The sequence below is a fragment of the Lepidochelys kempii genome, chromosome 14 (assembly GCF_965140285.1).
Source record: "Lepidochelys kempii isolate rLepKem1 chromosome 14, rLepKem1.hap1, whole genome shotgun sequence".
In the NCBI taxonomy this organism is placed as follows: Eukaryota; Metazoa; Chordata; order Testudines; family Cheloniidae; genus Lepidochelys; species Lepidochelys kempii.
The window spans coordinates 37,117,969-37,133,200 of NC_136393.1; the positions used below are offsets into that span (position 1 = coordinate 37,117,969).

Here is a 15,232-nt window from a genome sequence, read left to right on the forward strand (position 1 = left end):
CCATCTTTTGCCAGTAACTTTCCACAAACTGTTATGTGAGCTTTGTTTGAAACAGAAAATTTCCAGGCATGTGGCAAAGGTTGTAAAAGACCCTTGGGGTGACTACATTTTGCCTATTTCCTGCCCTGATTATCTTGACCATGGATTTACAACTAAAAGGGGCATATTGAACTATGGACTGAGGAAGTTACCAGAGAGACTTTACAAACCAGATGTCTATAACATCACTGCTACAAACCTGATATAAGGACATTCCAATTATTGTATGTATATGATCTATTAACCATTTTAATTCTCTTCTTCTTTTCTTTTACTAATAAACCTTTAGATGTTAGTTACTAAAAGATTGACAGCAGTGTGATTATTGGGTAAGATCTGAGTTATATATTGACCTGGCTATGTAGCAGATCTCTTGGGATTAGAAGAACCCTTTGTTTGATTAAATTGATTTTCAGTAACCACTCATCATAAAGCCTAGTGTCTGGCTGGTGAAACTAGGGATGAAATTCCTAAGGAGACTGCATCTTTGACTTCTTGTTAACCAGTGTGGTGAGACAGAAGTTTACTTTTGTTACTGGCTTGGTATAATCTAATGATAGAATAACCACCAGTTTGGAGTGAGTCTGCCCTATTTCTCAGTTGTTTGTCCTGAATCTGGTATTCTCAGATGTGACCCACTGAGGCACAGTGACACCTGTCATTGCAGCTATCTTGTTCTCAACTGATGCAAGAGCACATCTTGCTGGGATTATCTGAATACCTCCTTGTTGGTGCCATAGTCACAAAGTAAAAGCTTCAATTTTAGAATTCAGGAAACTGAGACAGAACATGGGAAGTGACATCCTCAAGACCATGAAGCTGGTCAATGGTAAAGCCAGGAATAAATCCCTGCCTGCCAGAATTTCAAAGCACTAATCAATATCCCTGGATCATACTGACTCTCCATAAACTATCATAGCATAATTGATGTTAAGGATATAAGAGACATATTAGGTCACAGATTCGTGGCTTTCAAAGCTAGAAGGTACCATTATGATCATCTAGTCTGAGCTCCTGCATAACACAGGCCAGAGAATTTAACCCAATGATTCTTGCATCAAGACCATATCTTGTGGTTGAGCAATAGCTGATCTTTTAGAAAGAAATGGCCAATCTTGATTTAAAGACTCCAAATGATGGATTATCCACTACATCTCTTAATAAATTGTTCCAATGGTTAATTACACTCACTGTTGTAGCCTTTAAAATGTTTCCAAATAATATTAAGTAATTAAAGATAAGGGTGAAATAAAATTCAACTTAGTTTTCAGGTTCGAGCCTCTAGGTCAATTACAGAAAATGTATTTACTACTGGACACCTGTTAAACACTTTGAATAATACAACTAAACTTTATTAAAAAGAAAATTGATCAGTTAAGCAAACAAGCATGCAATTACCACTTACACAATCCTACAATTACACTTACACTCAAAGATGGAATGGTATATCAATGGATGATCAGTCCACCGAGAACAGAGTGACGGTACCCTTTGGATGTTAATTGCAGATCTCTACAGTTTAGCAAGGCTACTGCTTTTATACTCCAGTATAATACTAATTAACATTAAACTGTCCTTTACCATAATTTGATACCCACCACCTTCTTATTTGCTCTTTACATTACACATTATTTCAATTAACATCTGCACCAATGTCCTTCCCATACTATCAAGATAGGTAGCATTTTAATAAAACATTCTCAACAATTCTTAAAAACACTGATTAAAGCCTTGCTTAAACCAGTTATAATGCAAACATAACAGTAACATAGCCCTGGGCCCTGTCCTTGTCAACTCTTACTTTCCCATAACACTCTGTCTCCAGCTTATCTCTAAATTTCTCACACTAGCAACTTCAATTTCCCATACTCCTCTACATTTGGGCTAACTTAGACCCCAAATCTAACATCTACTTATTTCTTAACCTAACCACCCTTTTGGCTATATTGTTAAAAAAATGTAACTTATTTCTAACCTGAGTTTCCAGTCATTGGATCATTTTCTTCCTTTTTCTACCAGACTAAAAAGTCCTCTTTGATCAGACATTTCCTCCCCATGTAGATACTTATAGTCCATGATCAAATCATCTTTTAACTTTCTCATTGTAAGATCAATAGACTGAGTTTCTCATCCAGTCCATCACCTTGGGGCCAAAGCAGTATATATTGTTGTATACAAAGCAATTGTATCATTGTTCATATGGATCTGTATACAACTTATTATGCTCACACTGTATATGCTTTAACTTCCATTCCTTGTAAGCCCAATTACTTGAGTAGGGTGGTGATAGTTTGAGAGAGAGCGAGCAGATTTTTGTTCTCTGTATCTGCATACTCTCATCTGCATAACCCTGATCACTAGTTATTATCTCAGCTGCTCATGACTCAACATCACAGCTTATGTTAGCAGGGACACTTCTGCAGCCAGATCAGAGGGTATGTTTTGTTTAGACTGGGAGCAAAGCACTCTGAATGAAGAAATGGGACTATGGCTCCTGGGTCCTCTGAAGCTAAACTGAGCCCAGGTCTGGGCTCCTGCAGGGCAAAGTGCTAGATTCATATTTCCATGCAGGCATTTTTCTATCTTGTAGTTAAGCTCATATGTTGTTTTCTGACCCATTGGACTGGAGCTAAAGCATCTAGTCCTATCGACCAAAATCTCATTCATACTAAAATCTGGGGCTGAAAATTTTCCTTCAACTGTTTTTCATTGGGATATTGGGATTTTGAGTATTTTTTTTTAATTTTCAAAAATGTGTCTGTGTTCAATGGAAAATTTCATTTTTTTCATCAAAATATTTTAAATTGGGAATGCAGTGCCTCTTAGAAGTTGTAGTTTTCGTTTTTGTGTCTGTATTCCCCTGGGGCTGGCATCCTCAGTTAGACTACACCTCCCATAATGCATCATGGTCTCTTATTTTAATAAGGGGAAGCTGTGCAATATGGAGTCCCTGTTCCTGCTGCATTATGGGAGATGTAGGCCAGATGGGGGATCCCAGCCCATTGAGGAGAGTGTGTTAACCAGGGTTTTCAGAAACCAAAGCAGTGGTAACTTACTTGTTTCTCTCCAGGCGGTGTCAGGAATAAATTGATGGGGGCACAGCTCATCCATCTGATAAATGATTGGTAGAAGCAAAAGTGCTTTTACCTAAAACTACTTTTTTATTAGATCTCACACACACATATGCACACACACACACATATGCTGTTGCAGTAGGTTTAAAGCATTTCAAAACATTTATATTTACCTAAAGTTAATAAATGGTTTTGAGGGATCAGTGGCCAGGCTTCAGGGGGGCCCTGCTTTCCGTCTAGCTGCTGGGGAACTTAGCGGTCAAATCCTTGCCCAAAGACAGCTTTCTCGGACTGCTCCAAAGCACACTTCCTAACTAAAATATTTATAAATTTTATCCGGACAAAGCACATAACTCAGCCTCTAATAGACTAATAATTTCCTTAACAACAGCCATAACAATTCATTATTCTCCTTATCAGGAAAGCATTTCTATTCATAACAACAATAAAACGTACGTATTAGAGGCACCTAAAACCTAGATCATTATCCAAACATTCCTTTTATTTTCCTGGAATCTTCACTTCTTGTCCCAACCTCCCATTCTGATAGCAAAACTGCAAACATGCAGTTATTTGGCCATGCTTCTCAGGGCCTATGATTTTCCTAGCTATGTGATGTTTGGTTTTCAGCTGGCAGTGACTGAACATACAAAATTGCTGGCTGCAGTACTGTCAAGTTCTGGGGTAGCACTCAGGAATGTCAAATTCTTGGGTAACAGTTCTTGTTCTAGTTGTGGCTGATCAGAAGCTTCACACCCCATGTACTTCTTCCTGGGGAACTTGTCTTTCCTGGAGACCTGCTACACCTCAGTCATTTCCACCAGGTTGCTGGCTAGGTTCCTGGTAGGGGATAGGACAATCTCCTTCAGGGACTGTATCACATAGTTATTTTTCTTTGGTGCTTTGACTTGCATAGAGTGCTTCCTTCTTGCAGTCATGGCTTATGACAGTGACTCAGCCATATGGAACCCACTCAGCTATAAGTTATGATGTACCTCAGGGTCTGTCTTCAGCTGGTATCTGCCTCCTGGATGCATTAGTAGTGGGGATGGTGCCCCAGCTAAACTTCTGCGGCCCTAATGAAATTAATAATTTCTTCTGTGACATGAAGAGCTGCTCAAATTGTCCTGCAGAAAAAGCCCCCTGGCAGATATGATTGTCCTCATCTCCTGCTCCCTGGTAAGCCTGGTCCCTTTCTTCTTCATAATTGTGTCTTACATTCTTATGCTCTCAGCCATCCTGCGAATTGCCTCCTCTGCCGGGAGGCAAAAGGCCTTTTCCACCTGCGCCTCTCACCTGCTGGTGGTGAGTCTGTATTATGGGACTATCATTATCATGTAAGTGGCACCATCAGCGGAGTGGTCCCCAGCTTTCCATAAAGCTCTGTCACTTATGTACACGGTCACCACCTCAATGCTCAACCCCATCGTCTACAATCTGAGAAACAAAGAGGTGAAAGGGGGGCCTTCAGGAAAGTCATGATGCAGAATTTAGGCATGATTTAGGGTGTGATTTTCAGAATGGCCTAAAGAACTTTGGCACCCAACTCCCATTGACAGATCAGTGCCTAATTTCTTTAGGTGTGTCAGGGTTCCCTCCCCACTTTGAACTCTGGGGTACAGATGTGGGGACCCGCATGAAAGACCCCCCAAGCTTATTCTTACCAGCTTAGGTTAAAACTTCTCCAAGACACAGATTCCTTTCTTGCCTTGGGATCGCTGCCACCGCCAAGTGATTTAACAAACAATCAGGAAAAGGACCACTTGGAGTTCTATTCCCCCAAGCCTACACCCCCTTTCCTGGGGAAGGCTTGAGCATATATCCTCACCAATTGGTTACAAAGGGACTACAGACCCAAGCCCCCTGGGTCTTAGAACAATGGAAAAATCAGTCAGGTTCTTAAAAAGAAGGATTTTATTTAAAGAGAAAAAGGTAAAAGAATCACCTCTGTAAACTTAGGCTGGTAATTAATCTTACAGAGTAGCAGAAAATTGAAAGAGCACAGAGGAACCCCCTCTAGCCTTAGTTTCAAAGTTACAACAAAACAGGGATAAACCTCCCTCTAGCAAAGGGAAAATTCACAAGTTGAGAAAACAAAGATAAACTAATACACCTTGCCTGGCTGTTATTTACAAGTCTGAAATATGAGAGACTTGTTTAGAAAGGTTTGGAGAACATGGATTGATATCCGGTCCCTCTTAGTCCCAAGAGTGAACGGCCACAGAAACAAAGAACCCAAAACACAGCCTCTCGCTCTCCCCCCACCCCCCCCAATTTGAAAGTATCTTTTGTCCCCATTGGTTCCTTTGGTCAGGTGCCAACCAGATTACTTGAGCTTCTTAACCCCTTACAGGTAACGAGGAATTTAGGCTACCCCTATGGTTATAACAAGGTCACTTTGAATAACCTAGCCCAGATCTCAACAGAAATATGAAGATCACCTACAATCTTAACTGGATTTAACGATCTCTTTGATTGGGCTTTTCTTCTTCCCTCACGTCACTGAGGATTTCACAACACTGGGCCTGAAAAAATTCCTGTGAAGTTAGAGGCAGGAAGTTTGAGAAGGGACTTTTATCATTTGGCCCTTATTGTCCAGCTAGATTTGAAGTGTCTTTACATGGTTGCAAAATGAAATGTGGACACTAAACTTTGGTGCCTTAGACGTTTCTAAGATCTTCGATTTCCCTCTCGGTCTTTCCTCCATGCACACAATAACAGTTCCTCCTCCGAGCTTTATCTACACGGAGACTCACGCAAAAAAGCAGAACATGCAGACAAAACGTCGTGCACAACCAAGTATTCAAGGTTGGAGGGAGGGTAAAGCAGCTGTTCACATGTTTAAACTGAGTCCCTCTTCTCAGTCTGAAACAGCATGGCACTGCATAGCTGAGGCCCTAATATTGGAACTAATCCTTGACAAAATATGAAGTCTGTCTGAGATTTTCAAAGGAGCCTATGGGAGTTAGGCACCCACACCCAACTGTAATTTGGGTGCTTAGTTCCCTTCACTTCCTTTGGGAATCCTAGCCTTCCTGGTTGCCAGATGCCAAGGCAGTTGTGGCTTTGGAAGTACTGGCCATCACCTCTTCCACCAAGTGTAAAAAAGCCAAGTCAACCCCATAGCCTTACTTCAAGAGGCAGGATGACCTTATCATGTTCTTCCCTTCCTGTGGGCTTCCCAGCCCCCATATACAAATGGAGCTTTCATTGTTTTGGTTCCACCATGCTTAATTTACGTAGGAGACACATAGACTGCTGCCTTCTCTCTTTTCTGGGAGGCAACCAGTTTCTCCCTGTTTGGCCACAGACTTTAAAACAGAATATAATTAAGGATCCATATTTCCTCATATAGTGTTAATACATACATTTCACAATGATATTAACCACAAGGGTGTCATTAGCTTTCAGAAAAGACCTCACTCTGTCGACTCTTATAATACAGTAATATTGCTTATCACTTGAGGTTCAGACCCCCTGTCTTTAAATGGACCAGAAAACTTGCCAGAGTGATCCAGTGGATCAAGTGGAGAAGAAAGAAATTGATATCCAAACATGAAAGCTCCTGGTGATGCACAGAGCATTGGATATCAATCAAGACTTGGACAGGCTTCACATCTGATGATGTGATGGAGGAAAAAGGTCTGCTATCTGTGGAGGAAGCAATTGACAATGAAGAATATAACATCAAATTATATGCAGAGTCAACCAATTTAAAGATCATCTGATCGCGATAACAAGTGATGACCGAGCTGCATCACAGCCCAAGAAAGCATGAAAGAAAGGAGAAAGCTAATTGCCAAAGAAAGGGTTGAAAGATTTACAAAGAAATGAATGGACAGACAGTGGTGGAGAGGGATCAAACCCATTAGTGAGAGAAGTTTAACAAACTTGTGGCTTGAAGAAAGATACCTCAAAAGAGAGACAGAAAGCGTGATTAGGAGAGCACATGAATATGGCTTAATGATGTAGAAAGCAAAATTGAATGACAAAACTGCAGAATGTGTTCTGAAAATGAAGAGATGGGGAGCCTGTGTTGAGTTCCTGCAGGAGCCTGACTGGGAGAGAAGATATGAATGGATGCAATGCGGTTGCCAAGTGTCTCCCTTGGAGCCTCTGTGGCATATATGGATTGAAGCAAACCATGCACTATTACAACCACCAAATTGAAAATGCTCTAGAGAATGAAGGGATCTGGCAATTGTCACAGACTGAACAGTGCAAGCAAAAAGGCTGGACATAGTTGTGGAAAAGAAGACAAACAAGACCATATTGACTCATATTGCCAGACCAGCAGACAGACACATAAAAAAAAAAACAATAAGAGAACATATCAAAGTAGGAAGAACTTTGCCATGAAGAGGAAACATTTTGGAAAACTAGAACACAGATCATAGAATCATAGAATATCAGGGTTGGAAGGGACCTCAGGAGGTCATTTAGTCCAATCCCCTGCTCAAAGCAGGACCAATCCCCAACTAAAGCATCCCAGCCAGGGCTTTATCAAGCCTGACCTTAAAAACCTCAAAGGAAGGAGATTCCACCATCTCCCTAGGTAACCCATTCCAGTGCTTCACCACCCTCCTAGTGAAAAAGGTTTTCCTAATATCCAACCTAAACCTCCCCCACTGCAACTTGAAACCATTACTCCTTGTTCTGTCATCTGCTACCACTGAGAACAGTCTAGATCCATCCTCTTTGGAACCCCCCTTTCAGGTAGTTGAAAGCAGCTATCAAATCCCTGCTCCTTCTTCTCTTCTGCAGACTAAACAATCCCAGTTCCCTCAGCATCTCCTCATAAGTCATGTGTTCAGTCCCCTAATCATTTTTGTTGCCCTCCGCTGGATGCCTTCCAATTTTCTCACATCCTTCTTGTATTGTGTGGCCCAAAACTGGACACAGTACTCCAGATGTGGCCTCATCAGTGTCGAATAGAGGGGAACAATCACATCCCTCAATCTGCTGACAATGCCAGCAGAGTTAGGTGCTGATCTCCCAGTGAAAAACAATAGAAGTCGGGCACCTAAATACCCTAGGTCCAGTTGAAAATCTCAGTGCCTCAGGGTGGGCTGGCCCTTTAAGGGGAGATGGGCTCATCCACACCTGTGCCATGTCATCTGATCCCAGGTGAGGGTTTGGGTTAGGGCTGGGTTAGATCAGTGACCAGGCATGGGAGGGAGCCTGATCCATCAGAATGAGGGGCACCAGTGGGTAGGACAGACCTAGGGGAGATCTGTCTGGAGAGGCCATGGGTCTGGGATGGGTCTGGCAGAGCTCCACTGCTCAGAGATCTGAGAAGCAGAGAGAGCTGAGCCTGATGCCCTGATCCAAGAGTAAAGGCTAGAAGAATTTCAGGGATCAGGAGACTCCCCCAGGAGATCCAAAGGGGACCCAGGGTCAGGGAGGACTTGGGAAGAAGTTCTCCACGGCAGCCAGAGGAGATGCCTGGCTGGAGGGATCTGCACTCTTGGGCAGGAACAGAACCCATCAGAGGGACTTAGGAGCCCAGGAGGGTCATAATGGCCTAGTGAGCCTGGAGAAGGCAGCCCCTAGATTCTGGCTTTTAACTGTTATTCGGTGTAAATAATCCAAACCCCAGAGGGGAGAGTAATTCCAATGCACCAATTGCAGTGGGACATTTGACTCGGGAAGGAGAGGAATTGGGGCAGTGGCTGGGTGTGAAAGCAGTTTGGGTAAGATCCTGTTACATGCAGCCTTTGGCTCTAACCCGGACCCTAATCCAGCAAAGTGCTTAGGAATGAGTTTAACTTTAAGCTTTGAAAGGACTACTCACGTAGTTAAAGTTAAGCACATGCCAAATTGGTTTCCTGAACCAGGGCCTTTGTACAGGATATTCAAGGGCGGTGGGGAGGGCGGGGGTTAATTCGTAATCATGAGTGTTCAGCATGGATCCTCCAATGATATAAATTCTCTTTGCGCTATTGACTTCAACGGCACTGTAACAATTTACACCATCTGAGGATTGGCCTCTTCATTTTTAAGCTTTCTAATTCTTCAATTTATCCAGTCAAAGAAAAGAAAGAGTGTGTTGAAAATGTATCCACATGAAAGAGCTCTAAGTTCACACACCCAGTACATAGGATGAGGTGCTTGTTAATGAGCTGTGGAGTAAGAAATATTCATAGACATGCTTTGGTGAATAACGTTTAATAAAGAACACTTATAAGAAAATCATTATCTGGACATAGACAGTCATGGCAGGAAAAGCTGCACAAGAATTAGCATAAACTAATTCATAAACAGAAATCTAGCATTATGACATAATTAGTTTGTGCATTAGGACAAGGAACGGTCCCATCACTATGTCTGTCTAATCACATACTCCTCTTTTATCTATCATATACATAGTTTACACAACAATCCACAGAGAAGGAATAATAAATAAATAAATAAATCAACCAAATTCTGAGCTCCTTTCTCATCTTGTGAGCAGATCGACCCAGGATGCCGCATGGAATCCAGATCAGTGCAAGTGTTGGCACTTTTCCATTTACATCAAAGTTAGAACAAAATGACCCCAGACAAGTAACTTACACCAGTGTTTAGGTTACCATTGAATTGAGTCGGGAGACATTGAGCCAGAATCTCATCAGTATTAAACCCTTGATGTCAATGGAGCTACTCTTCATTGGCACAGGTGTAGCTAAGATGGGAATCTCACACTTACATCTCTGGCCCATTCGCTTTCTCCAGGCTGCCTTTAGCAACATTTGGATCCCTGTGTATATTGGCTGTTGGCCAAGTCCTGACCCCTTTGAAGTGACTGGCTTTAGCCCAGTGACTTCAATGGGATCCAAATATGGCCTTATTATCCAGAGTCAGTTCTTCTTCAGGAAACACTGGAGTAAGTTTCTCTTCAAAAAGGCCTTCTCACCATAGCAAGAATGACATAGATTTTATTTATTTACATTTACATTAATAAAAAAGAAGCCTAGCTCAGGCTCTAGGCATGTTAAAATTAGTCATTTCAACAGGAACTCAGTCATTCAGACAGCTACAGAAACTTTTTCCCCACCCCTTCATCTTTGTGGGAAGCAAACCTTCAGCTCTCTCAGAAAACCCAGTCAAAGCAATAATACATTGCTCTCCTGAATACATGACAAATTACTGAAACCCCCATAATGACAGGTTTCAGAGTAGCAGCCGTGTTAGTCTGTATCCGCAAAAAGAAAAGGAGTACTTGTGGCACCTTAGAGACTAACAAATTTATTTGACAGGTTTCAGAGCAACAGCCGTGTTAGTCTGTATTCGCAAAAAGAAAAGGAGGACTTGTGGCACCTTAGAGACTAACCAATTTATTTGAGCATGAGCTTTCGTGAGCTACAGCTCACTTCATCAGATGCATACCGTGGAAAAGTCTGCTGCAGTTTCCACGGTATGCATCTGATGAAGTGAGCTGTAGCTCACGAAAGCTCATGCTCAAATAAATTGGTTAGTCTCTAAGGTGCCACAAGTACTCCTTTTCTTTTTGTAAATTTATTTGAGCATAAGCTTTCGTGAGCTACAGCTCACTTCATCGGATGCATCTGAAAATGCATTTGTTAGTCTCTAAGGTGCCACAAGTCCTCCTTTTCTTTTTGTGAAACCCCTAGGTAGCCAATCATTTCCCTCCCCACCCCACAAAAAAACAAAACAAAATCATAAAAGCAAATTGACCAACTGATAAAACAAAACAATAGCCAGACGAGCTAGCTGTTACAATCTGGCCCAGTACCCAGTTGTATAGTCACTCATCTCATGAACGTGGACCCAATCACTGGGTGGCATGTTCTTCCAAGGTAATTGTATCTGGGTAGAGTCTCATAGTTGTTTCTAGCTCTGGGGCTGTAGACACCATTCCCGAGCTCAGAGCTCTGGTCTGACACCCTTCCTTTGGCCACTGAGAGGCCCCTGTCCAGCTGCCTTAGAGCTCAAAACCAGTGTCTGAGTTCCTCCAAGCCCCCAGGTCACTTACACACACTCTGCCAGAGCTTCATCTAGGCTGTGCTCACTCTGGTTGAACCCCTTTAAGATGAATGTGACAAGAAGGAGAGGAACATGGGTTTAGCAAAGGTATTTCTTAACCACAGAAACTTTATGCATTACGCCCTCGAGTGTTACAGATCTTTGGAAAGAAGATGGTCCTGAGACACCCCCTCCCCTAGTCTGATCTCATCCATTCTGTGAGTCTGAGGTTTCAGGATGGGCAGAGTCCCTCCCGCGCTCTTGCTCCTGCAAGTCTTTCCTACGTGTGGGCATGGTTGGCCCCTCTCTGCATAGAGCAGAACAGCACTCTTAAATAGGCCCCTGTCACTGTGCCATGGGTTCAAACAGTGAAGTTCCATCTCCAACATTCATTCCTGTGGGCCCCCTGTATAGAAAAATCATTTTTTTGCATGTGGGAGGGCAAGTAGTCGAAACACAACAAAACTCAATGGCCTCAGACTCTCGCCTGGATGGCTCTCAATGAGGTCCTCCTATGATGGTGTCAAACACCTTTCCCAGGCAGGGCAGCTGTCTGGAAATCAGCACAACAGGCTGCCATTGAGGCAGGCCAGACTTGTGCTGTCACCATGCCAATATTTCCACACACACTACAACAGAGTTTACAGTTTGACACCATCATACCCCACTCTGTCACACAAGCAAACAATTAACCAAAAGCCATGGCACCCCAAGCAGAGTTTATGCCCCAAGAAAGAAGACAGAGAGACTTCATGAAGTCCACTGGGGACTTGATTATAGCTATTCATTTGAGGTGGAAGGTGCTCGGATGATGGGTGTCAGTACAAAAAACATGATAGACAGATAGGTAGAGTCTGATCTTATTTACACCGGTGTAAATCTACAGTAACTCCACCGACTTGAGTGGTGTTTGTCTACATTTTTACCTGTCTAAATACACCTTTCTGCATAAGCAAATGACAAAGTATGTTCTCATGGAGTCGATAATGTCATCAGAGGATTACATTTATAAAGAAACACAGAATGAAATCACAACCAAAGGGAAAAAATGGACAGTTTATTTTTGGTGGATAACATCCTCGCTATCAGTTTCCTCAATGCAGCTTTGATCTCCTTGTTCCTCATGCTGTAGATGATCGGATTCATCACTGCTGGCAGCACAGAATAGAGAACAGCCACCACGAGATCCAGAGTTGAGGTTGAGCTGGAGGTGGGATGACTGTAGGCAAAGTTAGCAGTGCAAAAGAACAAGGACACCACAGTGAGGTGAGGGAGGCAGGTGGATAGGGCTTTATGCCGGCCCTGCTCAGCAGGGATTCTCAGCACCATGGTAAAGATGTGAACATATGACACAATTATTAAAACAAAGCAACTTGAAGCTAAGCACACACTAAAGGCAATAGCCCAAGTTTCACTGAGGTATGTGTCAGAGCAGGCGAGCTTGAGGAGCAGGGGGATTTCACAGAAGAATTGATCCACCATATTGCCTCCACAGAAGGAGACTGCAAACATGATCCCAGTGTGGAATGTAGAGTAGAGAAAAACACTGATCCAGACACCAGCTGCCATTTGGACACAAGCTCTCCTGTTTATCACTCTCTCATAGTGCAGAGGTTGGCAGATGGCGACGTATCGATCGTACGCCATGACAGTCAAAAAAGCAAGATCTGCTGAAACAAAAAAGACAAAGAGAAAAACTTATTCTGGATGGGCAACACATCCAGAATAAGAAATTGACCTGATGTTCATGAGCGAATTCGCCATGGATTTGGGGACAGTGACAGAGATGGAGCCAATGTCTAGAATGGACAAATTCATCAGGAAGAAGTACATGGGGGTGTGAAGATGGTGGTCAAGGACAACAACGGTGATGATGAGAAGATTCCCAATCAGGGCTGCCAGGTAAATCACTAGAAACACCATGAAATGTAAAATCTGCAGCTCCTGAACATCAGAGAATCCCAGGAGAAGGAACTCGGTCACGGTGGTTCGGTTGGACATTTTCTTCCTCAGTGTGATGGCTGTGGAGGGAAGGAGAAGGGCAATAGTCAGGATTATAGTGACAGAGGAAATGATCCTGATTCTCTTTCTGTAATATCTCATAATGTGATGTCAATGGTGTACAGCACTCATTACTTCCACTGTTGAGGAGTCACAAGTGCTCTTCACCCATCACTCAAAGCAGTAATCCGGTGCATTATCACATTAGTGAAAACTGGATTATTTCACTTAAACTCAACGGTGCTCGGTCAGTTTACACCATCTGAGGCTCTGGCCTTAAAAGAAATGCAGTATGAAGGATGGAACAAAGTATAATCCAAATCCAACAGTTCTAGCCAAGATGGTTACCTATTGTGACAAACAGCAAGCCCACAACTTGGGCATGAAACTAACATACTAAAATGACAGCACAGCCCGATTCCCACTTTCCAGAGAAATACGACATTGACTCACCCAGATTCCTATGTGGCAGCTCGTCTGTGATGATTTCTCCACATAGACGGCCTGCTACCTATTTACAGATTGATTTAGGACACCAATCCCAGCTGCACTTCCATCTCTGTGTGATGATGGGCTAGTAGCATCACTCAGTTACTTCTAGGTTGCATTATTTCCCTCTGTGACTTTATGTCTATGTTGTGCAGGTCAGTGGCAGTCAGGAGACTTGGGTTCTGTTCCTGGTTCTGCCACTGATCTGCTGGGCGACCTTGGGCCAGTTACTTCCCCTCCCTGTGCCTCTGTATCTCCTCCCTCCCTTTCTCTGCCTTGTCCATTAGTACTGGAAGCTTTTAGGGGGGTGGACTGTGTCTTATTATGTGTATGTTCTGTGCACTGCTCAACAGCACTGCCATTTAACTGGCAGCAATATAGGACAGCAGATATGGTGCTAGAGCAGGAGATTGAGGTTCTAATCCCATTGACCTTCTGTCTCTCCTTGGGCAGTGTCAAGATAGAAAGGTTTTGTCTAGGGGCTTCAACTCTGTCTTTTAGCATCATGACACTTAAAATATATTCTTTGGGGCTATCGACTTGACTGCACTCAGTTTAACCATCCTGGAGCTATCCCTTTGAAACAGTTGCAATAGAGCGAATGGGTTTGAAATTGTGGTATTAGCGGAAAATCTTAATGTTCCCTATCCTGGTGCAAAGTTTCCAGTTCCAGGTAGACAGACATTTTCTGCTTTAATTATTTCAAAGGCAAATTGGGTTTTGAATTGAACACATTTTCATGGAAAGTCTCTGCTATCCTCGATATATATTTTGTTTTTCCAAGGACAGCAGAGGCTATTTTTTTTTTCAGTTTTCAACAGCTTTTAGTTAAAATTGTTTTCTTCTCAGTTGCCACGATGAAACAAATGTTTGAGTTTTCACAGTTTCTATGAAAAATCAATTTTTGCTGCTGAAAAATAAACAAAAAAATAAGTCTGATTGGTGCTAGGTATTTGATTAAATTGATAGTAAAACTCTTCAAGAGTTCCAATTCTCATGCATATTTATGTTCCCAGATGTGCCCTATATATCAATACCCTAACATATTTAATTGAAATAGGAAACTTACTTTGCTGGTTTTTGTAGAATTTTTCCCAACTTGTGATGCATTTGATCCTCCTCTGTTAGAGTGATAATGTCCAAATAATCATATCTGTCTATCATGCCCCCATCACTGTATTATCCAGAAACTGTTTCCTGAGTTGCTGGGTCTCTCTGCAGTTCCTAGAAAACAGGGATCCACTCCATAGATATGTGTGCCCTGCTCCCCTCCATGGGCAGGATAGTCCGAGAGGTGATGGACTAAATGGGATCAGAGACTGAAAGCCCCTCCCAGCTCTAGAGCTGATCCTGGTTTGTGCAGGAGCAAAATAGCTGAATCCAGTCTCCAGGGTTGTGAGCCCAGCTCTAATCTCAACTCTGAAGCAAACCACCCTGACAACCTGCACTAGCTCAACCTAGCCTCAGGGAACAGCTCCCTCCCTGGATCTCAAACAATGGCAGCACTCCTGGAAGGACCCTTGGCTAAAAATAAGGCAGGGCTGAGGCTCAAAGGGTGTCCCAAAGGGCTTGCAGAATAAAATATATATGTATAGCAGAGACATGTCACCTACAATCGCTAAGAGCCTAGTGGCACCAGATGCTCAGCTGGCCTGGAATAGCCT

At 42.7% G+C, this 15,232-nt stretch overlaps 1 protein-coding gene and 1 pseudogene across 1 annotated transcript; one reads left to right on the top strand and one right to left on the bottom strand.

Moving 5' to 3' along the window:
- Positions 1-3,810: 3,810 nt before the first annotated feature.
- On the top strand, positions 3,811-4,618 carry LOC140897485 (olfactory receptor 5AP2-like; annotated as a pseudogene).
- Positions 4,619-12,107: 7,489 nt separating this feature from the next.
- Positions 12,108-13,079, bottom strand: LOC140897804 (olfactory receptor 14A16). The gene is given in 1 exon segment (XM_073310886.2): positions 12,108-13,079. A coding segment is annotated over 1 exon segment (972 nt).
- Between the last annotated feature and the right edge of the window lie 2,153 nt (positions 13,080-15,232).